The sequence below is a fragment of the Puntigrus tetrazona genome, chromosome 1 (genome assembly GCF_018831695.1).
Source record: "Puntigrus tetrazona isolate hp1 chromosome 1, ASM1883169v1, whole genome shotgun sequence".
NCBI lineage: Eukaryota > Metazoa > Chordata > Actinopteri > Cypriniformes > Cyprinidae > Puntigrus > Puntigrus tetrazona.
The window spans coordinates 20,173,773-20,190,794 of NC_056699.1; the positions used below are offsets into that span (position 1 = coordinate 20,173,773).

At 39.4% G+C, this 17,022-nt stretch overlaps 1 protein-coding gene across 1 annotated transcript; it reads right to left on the reverse strand.

Moving 5' to 3' along the window:
* Positions 1-88: 88 nt before the first annotated feature.
* Positions 89-16,525, reverse strand: kdm2aa (lysine (K)-specific demethylase 2Aa). Its single transcript, XM_043238447.1, has 22 exons — positions 15,697-16,525; positions 11,707-11,845; positions 11,530-11,608; positions 11,376-11,422; positions 11,099-11,277; positions 10,613-10,719; positions 10,344-10,437; positions 9,749-9,902; positions 9,492-9,607; positions 9,143-9,269; positions 8,811-9,043; positions 8,544-8,622; positions 7,975-8,225; positions 7,759-7,875; positions 6,893-6,979; positions 6,472-6,630; positions 6,115-6,141; positions 3,988-5,135; positions 3,309-3,472; positions 3,084-3,230; positions 2,777-2,992; positions 89-1,617 (listed from the first exon to the last, which is right to left on the reverse strand). The coding sequence occupies exons 1-22, from the start codon at positions 15,730-15,732 to the stop codon at positions 1,436-1,438; spliced, it is 3,888 nt and encodes a 1,295-aa protein (XP_043094382.1). The 5' UTR covers positions 15,733-16,525; the 3' UTR covers positions 89-1,435.
* Positions 16,526-17,022: the final 497 nt, after the last annotated feature.

The window sequence follows — 17,022 nt, forward strand, 5'->3', positions numbered from 1 at the left end:
TATTTTGATTCCGCACAAGATCACAGTGAAAAAATAAAATAAAATAGGGCCATTAGGCACTATATTTACCACCAAATGACTGATATTGTAAGATTTTAAACAGGTATTATAGTATTTAATGCGATTCATGCGTGTCAGAAGCATACATAGAAATTATTGGCATCAAAATGGACTGAAAAGATTTGGTCCGATTAAAATGTTATTATTCAAATATTCACACAGAATGTAGTAAACTATAAATAAAAACGAATTGCTTCACAGTTTTCCAGGAATACAAAATATCAGGTTTCAACATGGTTTCAAAGTTTTGGGCCCTGTAGATCAGTTACCTGCACTCAGGTCATTACAAGCCCTTATCAGGCTCTATTTCTATCCCACTTCTATTATCATGTACAATAATCTCTGTATGGAATTGCTAAAATAAGGTCTGCTTACAGTCACAAAATTACAAAATGTGTCATATATTGCTTTTGCACAGAATTTGTGAATATGTGTAAAGGAGGTAAAACATTTTTTGCTTTCCACTTTTTATTTTTCTGCTTTTCCATGAAAAACAAAACAAATGAACATTTGTTTAAAAAGTCCTCAGAAAATAATTGCTATTGGTGTTGCTACAAGTTGCACTTAAATTATAGCTTTCCAAGGGTAAATGAACTGTGAGCAACCCTCTAAGTTTAGACAGGACAGGAGAATGCAGGTGAGATGACGGCAAGCAGAAGAACAAATCCTCAGATGAATGAAAAACAGAGTGATTTTTTTTTGTATGAGTAAAAACTTAGTGTGGTGGGTTAAATGTCTACAAACATCCAGGCAGCAGAACCTCCAGAAAGGTTTGAAAGACCGAAATCTGCGTTCAGACAAAGTCACTAAGAAAGCATGAGTGAACGATCTGGAGCGGTATGCTAAGTCTTTGTGATTCAGATTCATCCTGCGCTGCCACTACATTCTTTGATCAAGTTGTGGCTGATGAGAACTTTCAGGACGTGTCTGTCGTTTCCTTTCTCCTTGCTTGAATTCGCTGCAACGTCATTGGCCACACCAGGACCGAATCCCACCTGGGCTGGATTGTAAAGTTCGATTTCAAGCATATCAGCAACATCTTCTGAAGGAGTCACTTTGGATTAGGCTGAATGCCCAGAGAAGAAGATAAAGCCACGCGCTGGACGTGTCTGCATCGGCCTCGTCGGCTGCGGGAAGAAAATCCTCCACTTTGCTTGCAGACAGCGCAGAAAATAACCTCCCCTGTCAGTCTGTTTTTACCCTTCTTCTAGGACAGCGGCCATATCCCTTCATCCGTCTCTTTTCTTCAGCCTCATCCTCCCGTTCAGGCCAGATGAGCCTGTATTGAGTGGGATGGAGCACTCGTGAGCTCGCTAAGCTGAGCTGTGCAGAGACTGTGTGTGTATGTATGTGTGTGCGTGTTCGTGTGTGCATGTTATGATATTCTCTGAATGAGTTTGTCCTCGGTCAGACAGAATACGGTGCAGTAGGACAGGTCAGAGATGAAGTTTTCACAGCTGCGTCGAGTCACGTTCCTGCAGCCCCGCAGATCCAACAGAGCCAAAGCCGATAGTCGCTTCATATAGGACAGACAAGAATCTGTCAACTTATTACAACCTAGAGAGAGAGAGAGAGAGAGATAAACCACCAACTGATAAAAGCATCACAATAATTGTTTGAAAGACACAAGTCCATTAAAATGCTTTTAACTTGCTAACTCCAGCTAAACTACCTTTCATCCATAATACTGCTTTCTGAAGTGTCTGAATCAGGAGAGAAATGAACCAAAAATGTATTCGGTTACTACACTGACCATAGCTGTGGTAGGCTATTTATAGGAAAAGTGTTGTTATACAAAAGGTAAAAATGAAAAAAAAAAAAAAAAAAAAAAAAAACATTTACCTATAGTAATGCAGAGAATATGACTTTTTTTAAAAAATGCCAGCACTAAAATGTAGTGCGTTCTCTACTATGCAAGTAGTCCACTGTTGTCAGATGGAAATTCTTGGGCAAACTATTTCTTTAAGCCCTGCACAAATAAAGTTAATTCCATATATCCATATAGAACAAACTAAAACCTCTATTAATCAATGGATGTGCTCAATTAAATTATTATCTCCTTCTCGTGACAGGGAGAAACTAGAAAGGTTAAAATGATTCATTAAAATGCCAGATACAGTTTATTAAAGAAAAGTTAGGCATCATGCATAAAATCTTTTAAGTATAAAAAGCCAGAAATACACAGGACTCTTATTTTGAAATTGATATTCTTAATTACTTCCAGCTGCTCATTCAAAAATATGCACTCTTACAACCATCTACAATATATTATAATATTAAAACCATAAAGTAAACGCTGTCATAATTCATAAATAGTAGATCATAAGCTATTACTAGACATAAATGCATAGTAATCAGTGACTGCAACAGCGATGCGTTTCAACTAAATCTAAAATACTTCAAATATCTTTACGAACATCAATTTGTTCAGGAACAACTTTTTAGCCTTCTAATAAACTCCTTATTTGCTTATTAACAATATGTAGTTTCTTAATTTAGGTTTGGAATAGGATTAAATAATTTAAACTATGATCATGTAGAAAAAGCCATTAATGTGCTAATAAACAGCAAATATACAAGTAGTATGCATGCTAGTAAGCAACAAGTTAATAATGAGAAACAGATTTTAATTTAGTTTTATTTTGTGTTTTCTTGGGCACCACAAGGATAAGCTAAATCACGTGACAGACAGATATTTTCAGAAGATGGAAGGTACCTGAAAGATTGAGCTGTCTGAGTGTGTTGCGAGTGTTGCAGCCGGTAGCGGTGAGCAGGTTGATGGACTGGTCTGTAAGCCCCTGACAGTGGGACAAATCTAACCGGCGCAGAGAAGGCATATGTCTGACGATCATCTTCAGGGTAGAGTCGTTCACATCCAAACCAGCCAAGCGTAGAGTGAGCAAACCTCTCAGACGACTGCGACTTTCACTTCCTGTGCGTGACCAGAGAAAACAGAGGCGAGAGAAGAGAGGTGAATTTCAGCTCTCACCAAACAATCTCAATGGAGATTATAAGCGTCTCACCTGGCTGCACAATGAGGTCTTTTATTTGTGTATCTTTCACACCCACGGCCCAGCTCAGGTCAAGGGTACGCAAACCCGGACAGCTCTGTGTACTTAATGCTGACACGCATAACGATGAGCAACCTGACATTGTTAAATCTTTCAAACCTGTAGGAAAAAAAGACAGTGTGATTCATGATTTACTTTTAGCAATTTCATTTGAGCCGCAATTTGAGTAAACTCTACCCGGGAGGTGATGAATGAGCCAGGCAATCTGCTTCTTTGATACTGGTGTCCAGGAGAGGTCAAGCGTCATAGGTTGTCGTTTTATGACAGCTGACAGAGCCTGAGGACTGAGTGCCCGACATCGACTAAGATCTATCTGTGTCCATAAGCGCTTATCACAACACCTGCAGCAGGAGAGAACCAAAACAATTACTCGGAATGAGTGAAAAAAAAAACAACAAAAAAAACTCACATACAAATATGATGTAGGTTAGATTACTGTTAAATTAGCTGTGTTGTTAGTCTAAAATCACAATATCATAATAACATGCTCAGCAAAATATCAACCTAATTGTTATCAACGAAATTTTGGAAGATATTTGTCAATATCGCACACACCTACTGAAAACACCTGATCATGAGATAACTGCATGTAAATGAACAGATTCATACATATTAAATTAAATAGGATCGCAGATTTTGAGTTTTAATAATAGTTTTTAATAATTTTAAATTAAATAGGATCGCAGATTTTGAGTTTTAATAATAGTTTTTAATCATTTTAAATGAAATAGGATCGCAGATTTTGAGTTTTAATAATAGTTTTTAATAATTTTAATCTCCAGTGTGAAAGGTCATTCTTCTGATAAAAAAAAAAACTTTGTTAAAAAGGATCTGTTGAGGCTTTAACTACACTCACCACTTGTACCAAGCCTTGCAGACTCTCATACAAACAGCCAAATCCTTCCGATCCAAGTAACGGAACACAGACATCCAAATGTCCTTTTCACAGCCACGCTCATTTCCTACGTCACGGAACGAGGGATGAGAGAGGAGGGAAGGAGGAGAAGAAGTGGTGATGGCTGGAGGAGGAGGAGGTGGTGAAACAGAAGATCGAGAAGACATAGAGGACGGTGACGCCGTGTCTCTCTCCCGACCGTCCTGGTTGGAGCTCCGCCTCGTGTGGCGGCCGGACGAGTGCACGCTTTTGGACTGAGAGAGGCCATTTCCGGCTGGCGTCGAGGTGCTGTTCCTGAGTCGGGTCCTGGGTAGCGTTTTACGCTGGATAAAACCAGGACCGCTAGGTGTTCGGGGAGACATAGCCGCCTCCAGTTTGGGTACAATGGATCCAGGATCACGTTTGGCTTTCGGAGGACGCTGGAGGGTCACAGTCAGGTAGGAATCGTTCAGCAGGTCATCGTTCAAGTCTGAGACTAGTAAGACGGGTGGATCAGGATCAGAGTCTGATTGGTTCTCTCCATCCTCATCATCTTCATCTTCTTCTCCTCCATCATCCAAGTCTTCCATCTCATCGTCCTCTCCTTCAAAGTCCTGTTCCTCGCTGTCTTCCTCATCATCATCGTCCTCGTCGTCATCATCATCGTAGTCGTCACCTCTCCGCCTCCGTCTCCTTGAACGATGCTCCTTATCCGACCGGCTAAGATGTCTATCTTCATCACTGTCATCCTCATCATCATCCTCCTCATCATCATCATCATCGTCGTCGTCGTCATCATCGTCATCCTCCGTTTCATAGCGCCGCCGTCTCATGTGGGACCCTCCTCTTAACCTCACCCGACCTCCTCTCTCTCCTCTTGCCCCAAGTCCCCGCCTCATTTTCAGCGAACCTGCTGCCAAGCTGCCTCCCGCTCGACTACCTCGATGCGAGGAGCCTCTCCAAACACCTCGCCTACTAGCTCCATAACCTCGGCGGGACGAAGAGACCCCACCTCGGACAGATGACATCTTGCCACTGTCATCATCGCTGCCCGAATCATCATCGTGGTCCATACCATGTCGCCGATAGATCTTAGCGACTCGAGGATCAAGAGATGAAGACTTGCGTTTCTGTAAGAGAGAAAAAAAAAAAAGAAGAAAAGAAGAAAAAAGAAAAAGGCACATGGTTTAGATCTTCACAATTTTACAAGGGGACATCAAATGCCCATTTTCCACAAGATAGTAAGATTCTTTGCTTCAAAATCATCAATGGTCGTGTAAACAACACCTTTTTACCTTCTTAAGAACAGCAACCCAGTTTGGTGTCTCTTTAAATCATAATGAGCTACTGCTCACCTTACCCCTTTCTTCTGTGGACTGTCAACACAAGACACCATGCCATCTTGGACTACATATATGGCTCAGAGGTTGTCTTACTGACATAGCTAGATCTCTATTAGAGGTGTCTCAAAGCCAATCTGAGCTTTGGATGTGTCAAAATAACTTTTGCAGCTACACTGCAGGCCCAACAAAATGTATACAATAATTGTATTTTTTGACTTCTTTCTCCAAATGTCTTGATAGTTTATCTATTATGTTCTATTATTATATCATTAGAAGAACTTGAAACCTAATCAAAACTATGAGCACAAGGTAACAATGACTAAATATCTTTGCACTAAAACACCTTTAAACACCTATAAAATGGGTAGTTATAACAAACAATTTACTGTGTTTTTCTATTCAGAAGTTAATTTATGTGGATATAGCAAAACATTTAGTATTCATTCATTTTATCATAGACCTTGTTCACAACCAATACAACAGGTTCTCTGCAACTAGTTTCATGTGAATGTCAAAAAACAAAAACAGGTCCCTTTAGCTGCATTTCCAGAGACACGGCCTAAAATCATGCTAACCAACCAATTTAAATAAAACCTAACATTTTAATTATAACAAATGCCTGCTGTGGAAATGCATCCACTTGCTGTCACAAACATCTAGCCAAAACAAAATGATTATAAACTTTGTTTTTCATAAAAAAAAAAATTTATAAAACCATTCAAGAACTGATAAGCACAATCCTACAAACAAACAAAAAGGTACGTACATGTGCTCTACCACCTTCCAATTTTAGCTGCAAAACAGAATAACAAGCTGTGGTTAATTATGAACCTCGAGAAACAGTGATGAACACATCAGGATCACTGGAGGGAAACACACAAGCTGCAAACACAAAGCTGACTCTGAAACCCTGAGTCAGTCAAAGCAGAGGGGCACAATGATGATGAACAGGGCAGGGTGGGCCAAAGACAGAGATAGCAAGAAAAGACAAACATGGAAAAAAAAAAAGATGAGGGGGCTACTGCAAGAGGTAGAGAGAGCAAGGAGGGGAATACATTATCAAGGCAGAGCAGAGCGGCTGTGCATGCGGCAGCAGGTGTGTGAGGAAGGCGGAGCCTCTCACCCGCTTCCTGAGCCGCTGCTCAGGGGCTGCGGCCCGTTTCTGGAGCGACCCGTGTGACAGAGAAGAGGGGGGCCGCCCGACCCCGTGCCATGCCCCGCCCTCACCCCCGAGCCCCCCTGACCCATCCTGTGCCGTGATGTCATCACCGCTGCCTGACGACTGGCACACAGGAAAACAAGCGTTACTGACACACACGCAGATCTGAGTGTGTACATTACAGTAAGCTCTCGGCATGCGTCTTTCTACATGGTGTGAATGAGAATGTATGCAGGCCTGCAAAAGCTAGTAGCATTAGAACAAACACTCAAAGCTTCCTTCGTTTTAAAGGCCTGAACGTGTGCTCATAAAAGAGGGAGAGAAACCTCTTTAAAACTGTGGGTGTAGGAAAAAATGTTTTTGTGCTTGTAAAAATGTGTTTTACCTCAGAATCTGTGTCTTTGCCTATAACACATTTAGGACACTCCCAGCAGCTCGGCAGGTCTTTGTTTACCACTCCCTCACCAGATGTCTACACAGACAGAGGACATAAGATCATTACAACAGTCAAACCATTTACTGTACAGGAGAAAACGTAAAAGATTGGCTTTGTATGCTTATCAATAAGAACAAATAAAGCAGCCCAAACCACAAAGCATAGCAAATGGCAATGAAACAAGCAATCACAATAAAATTAAGTCCACTAAGAGTATACCATTCAAACTGTTTTGTTCAGCATGGATGCATTTAATTATAAATATTACAAAAAGTCTATTTTTAGTTTATTAAAAGTTCCCCATTAAATTGTCATTTTTAAAACTTTTTCAATATTGAAAATAGTAAGAAACGTTTGTTTGTCGAGCAAAATTTCAACATATAAGAATGATTTCTAAAAGATCATGTGACACTAACGACTGGAGTAATAGCTTTTGAAAATTCATCTGTCATTAAAAGACAAAAAAGTATCCAAGCTAGAATCAACTGCTCTGATTTATGGCTCTCTCTTTAAGACTCTAGGAAGTGTTGGTCTGACCTAGAAATTTGCCATTTACACTGGTCAAACCTCTTCAAAGCTCAGGCAGATCTTTCCTTGAAGTGCTAATAAATTGCAAGTTATTCTTGCTATACTAATGCATTTCTCTATGGAGAACGTGAATAAGATTTTTACTGAAAGCCAGTTGTTAAGCATTGTCATGTTAAAAATGCTTTTTTGATCTCCACACTTTGCAAAGCCTCTAGTCAGAGATGAATGAATCATAAAGCATGAAGAGACATCTATTGACTTGCTGTCTGTAGTAATAATGCTTGTACCTTCAAACAGCTAGGATGTGTAATCTGAGCACAGTTGGAGCACTCCATGAGCTCTTCACCAGTGTCCTGGTTGCCTTCCCCACAGATCTCACATACAGCAGAGAGCGGCAGGCCAGGCTATTGAGAGACCAGAGAAAGACAAAGCGATATTAATCAATAAAAGCAAACAAAGGAAGGCTGCATTGAAATTAAACTGCACAATGTGAAAACACTCACGGCGAGACACTGGCGCAGCACACAGGTCTGTTTGAGTTTGCCAGGGCCACCGAATTTCTTCATGTCTCTGCAGAAGTTGCAGTCGCCACATTCTGTGCGCAGACATGCCTCACAGCGTTTACAGCGCACACGACGCCGTCGCAGGACCGACATGTTAGAGGCTGGTTTGACTGGCCGAGGAATAATGGGTGTGGTTGCCAGCTTGGGACGAATAACAGGTGGAGGGGGAGGAGGGGGCTGGTACCAGGGGGCTTGGGAGAGGGACAAAGAGAAATGAGGGGTAAGTGCTGCAGTGTGATGGGTTTAGGAGAAAATATTCAAACAGAATTGTAAAATTTGTTTTTTGGCTATCATGTCCCCTTTTGTCAGCAGTTAACTCGAGCTTCATTTTTGAAATTCACATATCTGGAAAGTCACCTTTGTCAATGTAGCAAAAGTCATATTTCACAATAAAATAAAAGGGATATTTTGATTGCACCATTAATTTAATATACACAAAAAAGCTTGTCAAACTATTTACTTATTAGTTTCTTTAAATTATAGATCTTTAAAACATTATTGAGATTTTACCCTCTTTGGCCATCTGACAATAGGTTTTCCAGTATATGACAGTTTAGGGATGTCATTGGCATGTTCTTTCAATAATGCCTGAAAAACAGAAAACAAAAAACACTTATTACACTTCAAAACAACTGTGCCAACTACATGCTAGATGAAATAAAACCTAATGCTAAACACTGACATCCTGTATCTCCAGTCACAAAAATCACAATTATCACACAAAAATACAATCAAAATAACCACAAGTGTAAAGCACAACTAGCATGAGTTCTGACCCGTATATCGTGTAGCAGGGCAGCAGCGTTGTGTATTCCTGAAGGCACACACTTCTTATGTGAGGGCAATGACTCCAGGTTCCTCACCAGGCACCACAGCCCCTCCAGCTCAAAAGGAGTCAAGTGAAGCTTCACCCCGGGTGCATTAGGTGAAGAGGGAGCGTCGCTGTCATCTCTTTCCTCTTTAGCATGTCCATTTAGTACCTCACAGCCTGAGCTTTCTTGCTTCAAGCCTGTGTAATAGATTCCGAAAGAGAGGGGCAGAGTAAAGCTTATCTGTGCTCAATACAATCAAATCTGTCAAGATGTAAATGTGTTGAAAATGTACTGACCAATTCCCAGAGAGTATTTCTGGAACTCAGGGATGAGGTGGGAGGTGTTGGTTATGCTGTACAGATAGCGCTCCAACACATACCAGCACATCTCATAATAGAACGGATACCGGAACTTAGCTGGCACCTGAGGACCAACCAGAGACTATTACCATTTCTTATTCCTAGTCATTACTTCCCAGTTATTAAAACTACTTTTCCTGATTATGCATTATGCAAGTAAGTTCTCACTCTTCTTAAATTTAGGGTGAAATATGAACAGGTCATGTTACTGCAGTTTTTGTGAGCCCATAAAAGATCATGAAAGTAAGACAACAAAATGGTGCTTGCAGTAAAATGCTGGACTGACCCGGGTCCTATCCTCAATGCTGGAGATATGCAGTTGCATGGGGATGTTGAAACTATGTAGAAAGTTCCCTCCAAACACAAGTGTGTCTACTGGTGTATACACTGCATGGATCCAACCTAAAAACAATAACAGTTTTTCTTTAGGTTAAATTTAAAGCAAGCATGTAATTTTCAAAGTTCAAACATAAAACCATAAAAAGATAATAATCTTAGAGATTTCCAAATAAATACGAACATAGTACAACAGCATGCGCTCACCTGATGGAATAATGAATGTGTAGCCTTGCTTGAGCTCAATCCTCTGGCAATCAGTGGCCTTGTCCCCAAGAAAGATGTCGCCTTGTTTCCCTGACAACACCCAGTTCTCATAAAGCTGCAGGTTTTGTGGCGTGGGTGGGATTAACCAAAACACCTGTAGCAGACACATTCAAGTCAAGCTCATATAGGTCAAAAACATTTCTGGGTGTTTTGACAGCATACCAATTATACAAAACAAGTTCATATCACTGAGCTCATGCTCAGTTCAATGTCATAAATTTGAAAAAGCATAACTTCAGCATGTATACTACTGTTCAAACAAAAGCACTCAAAAGCACTGATTAAAAGTGACAAATACTGAATTTTTTTACTGAAGCCTGAATTTTCAGCACCTAAGACTTTAATGCAGGAGTCGCCAGAAGCAGGTTTGGGCACTCCTGCTTTAAAGTCTTGGGTGCTGAAAATTCAGGCTTACCATCAAAAAGTTCAATTCTACATTACTTTATTTATTTTATATCAATTAAAAGCCAACCATTAAAACTCCTACTGACCCCAATCTTTTGAACAGTGGTGTATTTATACAGTGTTCTCTGACCTTGCAGCCTCGTAGTATGTGGTACCACACAGATGTGCCTCCAAAGTCTATGTGGAAATCTGTGTAACAGCCCTGCACGCTCATTAGGCAGTACCTGGAAACAGAACAAAGGCAAATTTGAATAACAAGAATGAACAATGAGGGCTGTGTAAAAAATTGGACTTATTTCCTGGGGAACAAGCCGTTTTTGTTTTAAAGTCTTAAACATGTAAAATAAAGCCAAGCATTTATTAATGCAAACTATATTTAAGGATCTAATATATGCTCACTTCTGCACTTTGGGGTATTGCATCTCAGTGATCGAGTTTGTAGAATCTCTTTGTCTTTCTTTTAAGTGTCGTGGCCACATGTTGTCCACCCAGTCAATCATGTCCACCTACAACAACATGGAAAAAATTCAATGATCTCAATTTTAGTAATTTTGCTGTGCTTTAAAGTAATCGCTCAACCAAAGACTAAAGTTATGTGATTAATTGCGCTCCTCCTGTCGTTCCAAACATGCAAGATTCATTGACTGACAAAGAAGTATTTCACAGCTCCATAAAATTACCACCGATGTCGCATGGACTATTTTTACGATGTCCATACTACCTCTCTGGGCCTTGAATGTGTCAATTGCTGTCTTTGCAGGGTCAGAAAACTCTCAGATTTCATCAAAAATATATCTTGATGTGTGTTATGAAGATGAACAAAGGTTTTACAGCTTTGGAAGGACATGAGAGTAATTAAGTGACGTTAACGTTAAAAGTACCTACCGTAGCAGGTCTTTTCACAAGGCTCTCTAGTTTAGTGTGGCTAAATTCAAGGCTGATAACATTATAAAGTTTCTCTCTCTGAGAGGGAGGAGTCTCATAGTAGCGCCTCCATTGAGCCATAGACATTTCTGTCCCCTTCTGAGTAGCCACATCCATCACGTCAATCATACGCCGACTTCCTGTAAACAGAGGCGAGCAGGGAGGAGATAATGAAGCATCACTGATGCTAATCAATATGAAATTCATCACCATTTCCGACCCCCCCAAAAAAACTTACCTACACCTATCTTCACATCATTTACACTGAAGTTTGAATCTGGCATACTAAAAAGGAAATATTTTAAATTTAATCTTAATTTGCAATGTAAAACATTCTGAAGTGTGTAAAGAATAAAGAAAAAAAATAATAAAATAGAAGGACAATATCTTACTTAATGCCAAGTCCATCAGGTCTCTCAAAGATAATGGGGTCCCGGAGCCCACATCTCTGAACGTACTCATATGTCAGGTCTTAAAAAACAAAACAAAAACAACAACAGGTAGCGTTAAATTGCACACTCCGTTAAGCTTTTTGAAGAGTTCCATAAAGAGCTGCGTTTCTTTCTCACCTTTGCCCTCCATGCGTTTGACTCTGTCTGAGTTGAAGCGGGTGTTGTGAAGCTTCTCCTCCAGATCGAAAGTCCTCTTTCCATCGATTTCGTCGTCTGAAATGCCATCGTCTTGGTAACGCCGCCGTGTGCCAGACCGCTGTAACACGACAGAGCGAGAAAATGAGACAATGAAAAACTGATGCCAGAGCAACAGCATTTCTCTGCACACACTCCTCCTCGTCTCCTGAAGGCTGAACAAATGTTGTATAACTACCACAGCTTCAAATTGTTTGGTTATTGGAGCGCACACCTACACTCTCAATCTAACACATACACAGACTAACATGACCATCACAAGCGCTAGCCCACACACACCAACTATTAATAAGACAACACAAATTCACAAACAAGAATAAGGTTTCACTGTTAGTATGAAGAACTGCTCATATGGTCACACAGATACTAATGGTCACTTTTCGGTTTATTTATCAGAGCATATATGAGTTGCTGTACACTTACAGATGTACCTTTATTTTACCATAATGCATCTGTTCAAAATTGTTGCACTGCATGTATCCTTCACAGAGAAGTGTATATAGTATTATACTCAAAACAAGAAGTGATACAATGTTATTACAATAAAAACAGCCTAATAGCTAATAGTTTAATACGTAATTTATTCCTACCATGATGTCAAAGTAAAAATTTTTAGCAGCCATTACCATTATTGAAATATTAATGTTATATTTAACTGAAAACACTACTTAATATTTTTGTGAAAGGTTTCACGTTTCTTTTCTTCTCAAAATTCTTTGATGAATAGAATTTTCAAAAGAACAGCAATTATATAAAATAGAAGTGTTTTGTGACAATTTAAGAATTAACAGTTACTTTAAGAAATATCAGGAAGGCTTCCTTAAATTGATTTAAAGGTATTTCTTAAAAACAAAATAAAATTAGCAGAACCCAATATTTTAAACAGTAATTTACAAACTGTGGAAAGCGTTTTTGCTACAAAGAAAAAAAAATACTACTCTAAAATAATGCTTGTTTGCAATGTTTATGATGCTGAGCTCAATGGGAGAAGGTGAGTATCTCACACATACACAGAGAGACAGAGAGAGAGAGAGAACAAAACAATAAGACCCTCCTCTGCTCGCCCTTGCCTCTGCCCTCAATGTCTCTATGGTGATGTGGAACCACTAGCCAATCACACGCTTCATAAAGCCCTGCCGTCACACCCTCTCAACGACATCGAGCAAAAAAGAGGGGGGAGGAAAAAAAAAAAAAAAATCAATGAAATGAATTGGGTATGACTATGCAGTATCATACAAAATTAGCAATAAGTCCATTCAAAAAGATAACTGATCAAACCTTGTGCACCTCTATGAGCATGCAAACAAAGCCCTATGAAAAAAACCCTTCACATTAGCAGACAACAGGCAAAACACCGGATGAATATTTGTCTTGTAACTCTATTCAGCCTTTGAGAATTGCACTAGTTTAAAAAAAAATTATACATTTCAGGACCTGTGCCTTGTACCAATACACCAATTGCGCTTTGTCTGGTTGTTTCTGAAAGCAAGAACATGCCCTGTGTGTACGCCAATCTAAAACTGCTGTCACAAACTGAAAGTCACCATGTACACCATGTTCCTATTGTTAACCAATCAGACAGCAAGGAACCGCCCAAAACGCAACTGTAAACAACATTAAGGAGACATATATTTGAAGACATGTATTATGATGGTTAATCAGTAGTGACATATTTAGGGGCTTGTGCCCATCCCTAGCCAACGCCGCTGCAGTTTTTTTTTACCCTCCTCTGGGCCTGTGCGCAATCCCTGCATCTGTCGCTGCATCACTGCATCTTTCCATCTCTTCCACTCGCAACTATCAGATCTACCATTGACAAAAGCAGCAAATGCTGAAACATTACAAGCTGTACTGCAACACGTCCCCATTTGACACCAACTGCGAAACACAACGTGGGAACACAGGAGGGGGGTGAATTAGGATGAAGTATAAAAAAAAGGAACGACAATGCAACTGAAGCCAGGATGAAACCTTTCCGCACACTCGTTATTCCCTAGGATCTGATCCCATCTCTCTAAGCGAGGCCCTAGACTGCAGTGCGCTAAGAGGAAGCCCTTGTGGAGGGCAATGAGACACTACACACCTCGCACCTTCAGTGTCACATCTTCATCTCTCTGCTGGCTTTTCCTCTTCCTTCCTCTGCGCCTCATCAACAACATCCCCCCGTCGACAAGCGTAAGGATCTCCTGCCCGTTCTCCATCCCAGCATTTCTTTCAAGATGAGAAAATCTGCCGTCTGTTCTCCTCTGTCATCCTTTCGCCTCTGCAGTGCCCCCTCCCACTCCTCTCCCTATTTCCGCATGTCTGATCACATGGTCTGCTAAACCAATCTAATCATTCGTCCTCCACTTCCCCAGCCTCTACAAAAACAGTCTGCACGCAACGATCTATCCAATCCTCCTTACTTACAATCACGGTCCTGTTCCTCAGAAGACAAATGTTACAATCCAGACATTATGATTCCAAACCACCTGGACATCGCAGATGATACATTCTAAATTCTAATCTATATAGAGCAAAAGGCTGCTTAATCTTTCTAGGGCTGCAAAACAAATAAATCACATTTTAAATAAAAGTTTGTTTACGTACTATAAGTGCGACCACACACGTGTATATTTTATTCAGAAATCTAACATTTTTTCTTCAAATATATACACAGGTGTATTTATGTGTGTGTGTGTGTATATATATATATATATATATATATATATATATATATATATATATATATATATATATATATATATATATATATATATATATATATATATATATACACACACACACACACACACACATAATAAATACACAGTACACACACACAAACACACGTAAACAAACTTTTACATTGAATGTGATTAATCGCAATCAATCATTTTGTGGCCCTAAATCTTTTAACTATAGTCTACCAATTCTCTAAAAATCACTGTTAAAACAATATCACACTAATAATTTTATGTGTGCACATTTTACACATTAAGCAGTCATTTAACACTATTTTGTTGATTTAAGGATTCAAACAAGACTCTAACTAAACGTTGACTAAAAGCAACTTGACCAGACTGTCCTGTGTTGGTTTTAATAATACATATTATGTAAAAATGTATGACTAAACATGATATTGGTTGCTTTTTGACAGTCTCACATGTGAGGTAAACACGCTTTACACTTGCATGGGTATTGTTGAGATCAATAAAATATATGAATATTAATAGTGAGAATTTTGGATCAAGGGAATATGACCTTTTAAAAATAAAAATGTTATATATATATATATATATATATATATATATATATATATATATATATATATATATATATATATATATATATATATATATATATATATCTTACAAGAACAGGGTAACACAATCCCCCCTGCAGTTTCATTTTGTGCTTTGTGAGATATGCATTTTATATTACATTTTTAAGATAAAGATATTGTTGATCAGTGAAGCTCCAAGACTTTTTCTCACCATTGTTTATTGCGAGAATGCTTTGTGAAATTACTGAATTATTTTACTGACTTGATCATACAGTTGTCAGGGTCAGTGCTTTCTGGCACTCGATGGTAACCTGGATCTACGAGTCAGCCAATAAATAAATAAATACATAAAATAAATAAAAAATGCTTTATCCACTTTACCCAACCTCTCCATTAACTTGCCATAGTTTAAGAAATATTTTATTGACAATGACATCTGTTCAAAATCGTAAACCATCTTAAGAAATTATAGTAATTTTAGTCAGATTATTTTTTCCACTCTAGTGAACACCGCCAATATTTCAATAGCCTAAGCTGAACTTTCTGTTCAGCATGCATGCATGCATATTATATATATACGCACGCAGACAATGTACCCTACAAATCAAAGCATTTTATTCTCCAAGTGTCCACTGTGCTGCACTTACCAGTCGCTTGCTGTAGCGCGGCTTGGGGTCGTCCATTGTCAGGATGAAGAGTCGAGCGCAGCCCGCCTATGCAAGCGGCGAGCCAAGAAACGCGCTTGTATCACTTGATCGCGTTAGAATAGCCGCCCCAATTGTGTTTGATGGTCACTTTATTACAGTGTCCGTTCAATCGAAATAACGCTACGTTGCATGAATAAGCGCTATACATAAAAATAAATAAATAAAAATCACTGTTTTCATATAGTTAAGAACTCGTCGACTCTTCGTTCACACCGAAGCGGTGTTCTTTAATACTACAGAACTATAGTATTATTATCTCACACAAACATGAAAAAACGGGAGGTTACTTAAACATCCATGAACGCTATGTTGTCAAGCTAAGCGCTGCTGATGATAGTGAACGCGCATCAGCACCAGCTAACCGACCGCTAACCAGACCAGAAACACGGTCGTAAAAAAATTAAAATTACAAAGCGATATGGGGTCTTGCTTATACATACGGCTTATATGTACAGCGTCTAATATTTCAGTCAACCATGGAGGGTGAGGCGAGAAATGAGGAGCGTATATTTATCGAGTAACATACGCTAATCCTGGTTCAAGTTTCAAATAAAACCATATTTCCACAAGACTTAAACTCGGGCTCACAGTGGGGAAAATCCAGCGGTTAAAACAGTCCTCGTGTATTTTTTACTATTAAAATGTGCACTCCGGCTAGGCTCGTCTAGTAACTTTTCTATCCTAAGTGAAAGTAAGCATTATTTAGACAGCTCCACTGTGTGAATTCACGACAAAGTTAATGTAGTAGATCATTCGCCGCCATTTTCACATCGTCACAAAAACACCACGAAGCAAGCTCCGCCTATTAGTGGTTCAGCACCCAATCACAGACACATGCGACGCCATCGGCTTTGCTCTCATTGGTTAGTGTCGCTGTCACTTCACTGAAAGGCGGTGCTAACAGACAAATAATAGTACACGTGACCAGAAAAAACACGCTCTCATTGGCTGGAGCTGCACGCCGATCAATACAACTACACAAAGATTGGTTTTTATGTGCTCAAAGTGTCGAGTTGCCAACCAATCAATGATTAAAAATCAACACTCACTTTAGGTACAATTTCTGTAACAAAACTGCTTTAATCGTTATGAGTTATATATTTTAAATACCTTCGATCTTCCGTGGATTGACGTCTCATCACCGGCGGACGTCCACTCCATGACTGCATATAAAGCTCTCGCTTGGGTCGTCTGGTCAAAGAAGTCTACATTTCCTTCGAATTAGCCCGTTGACGAAGAACGAACTTCACATAAAGGCTTTACTAA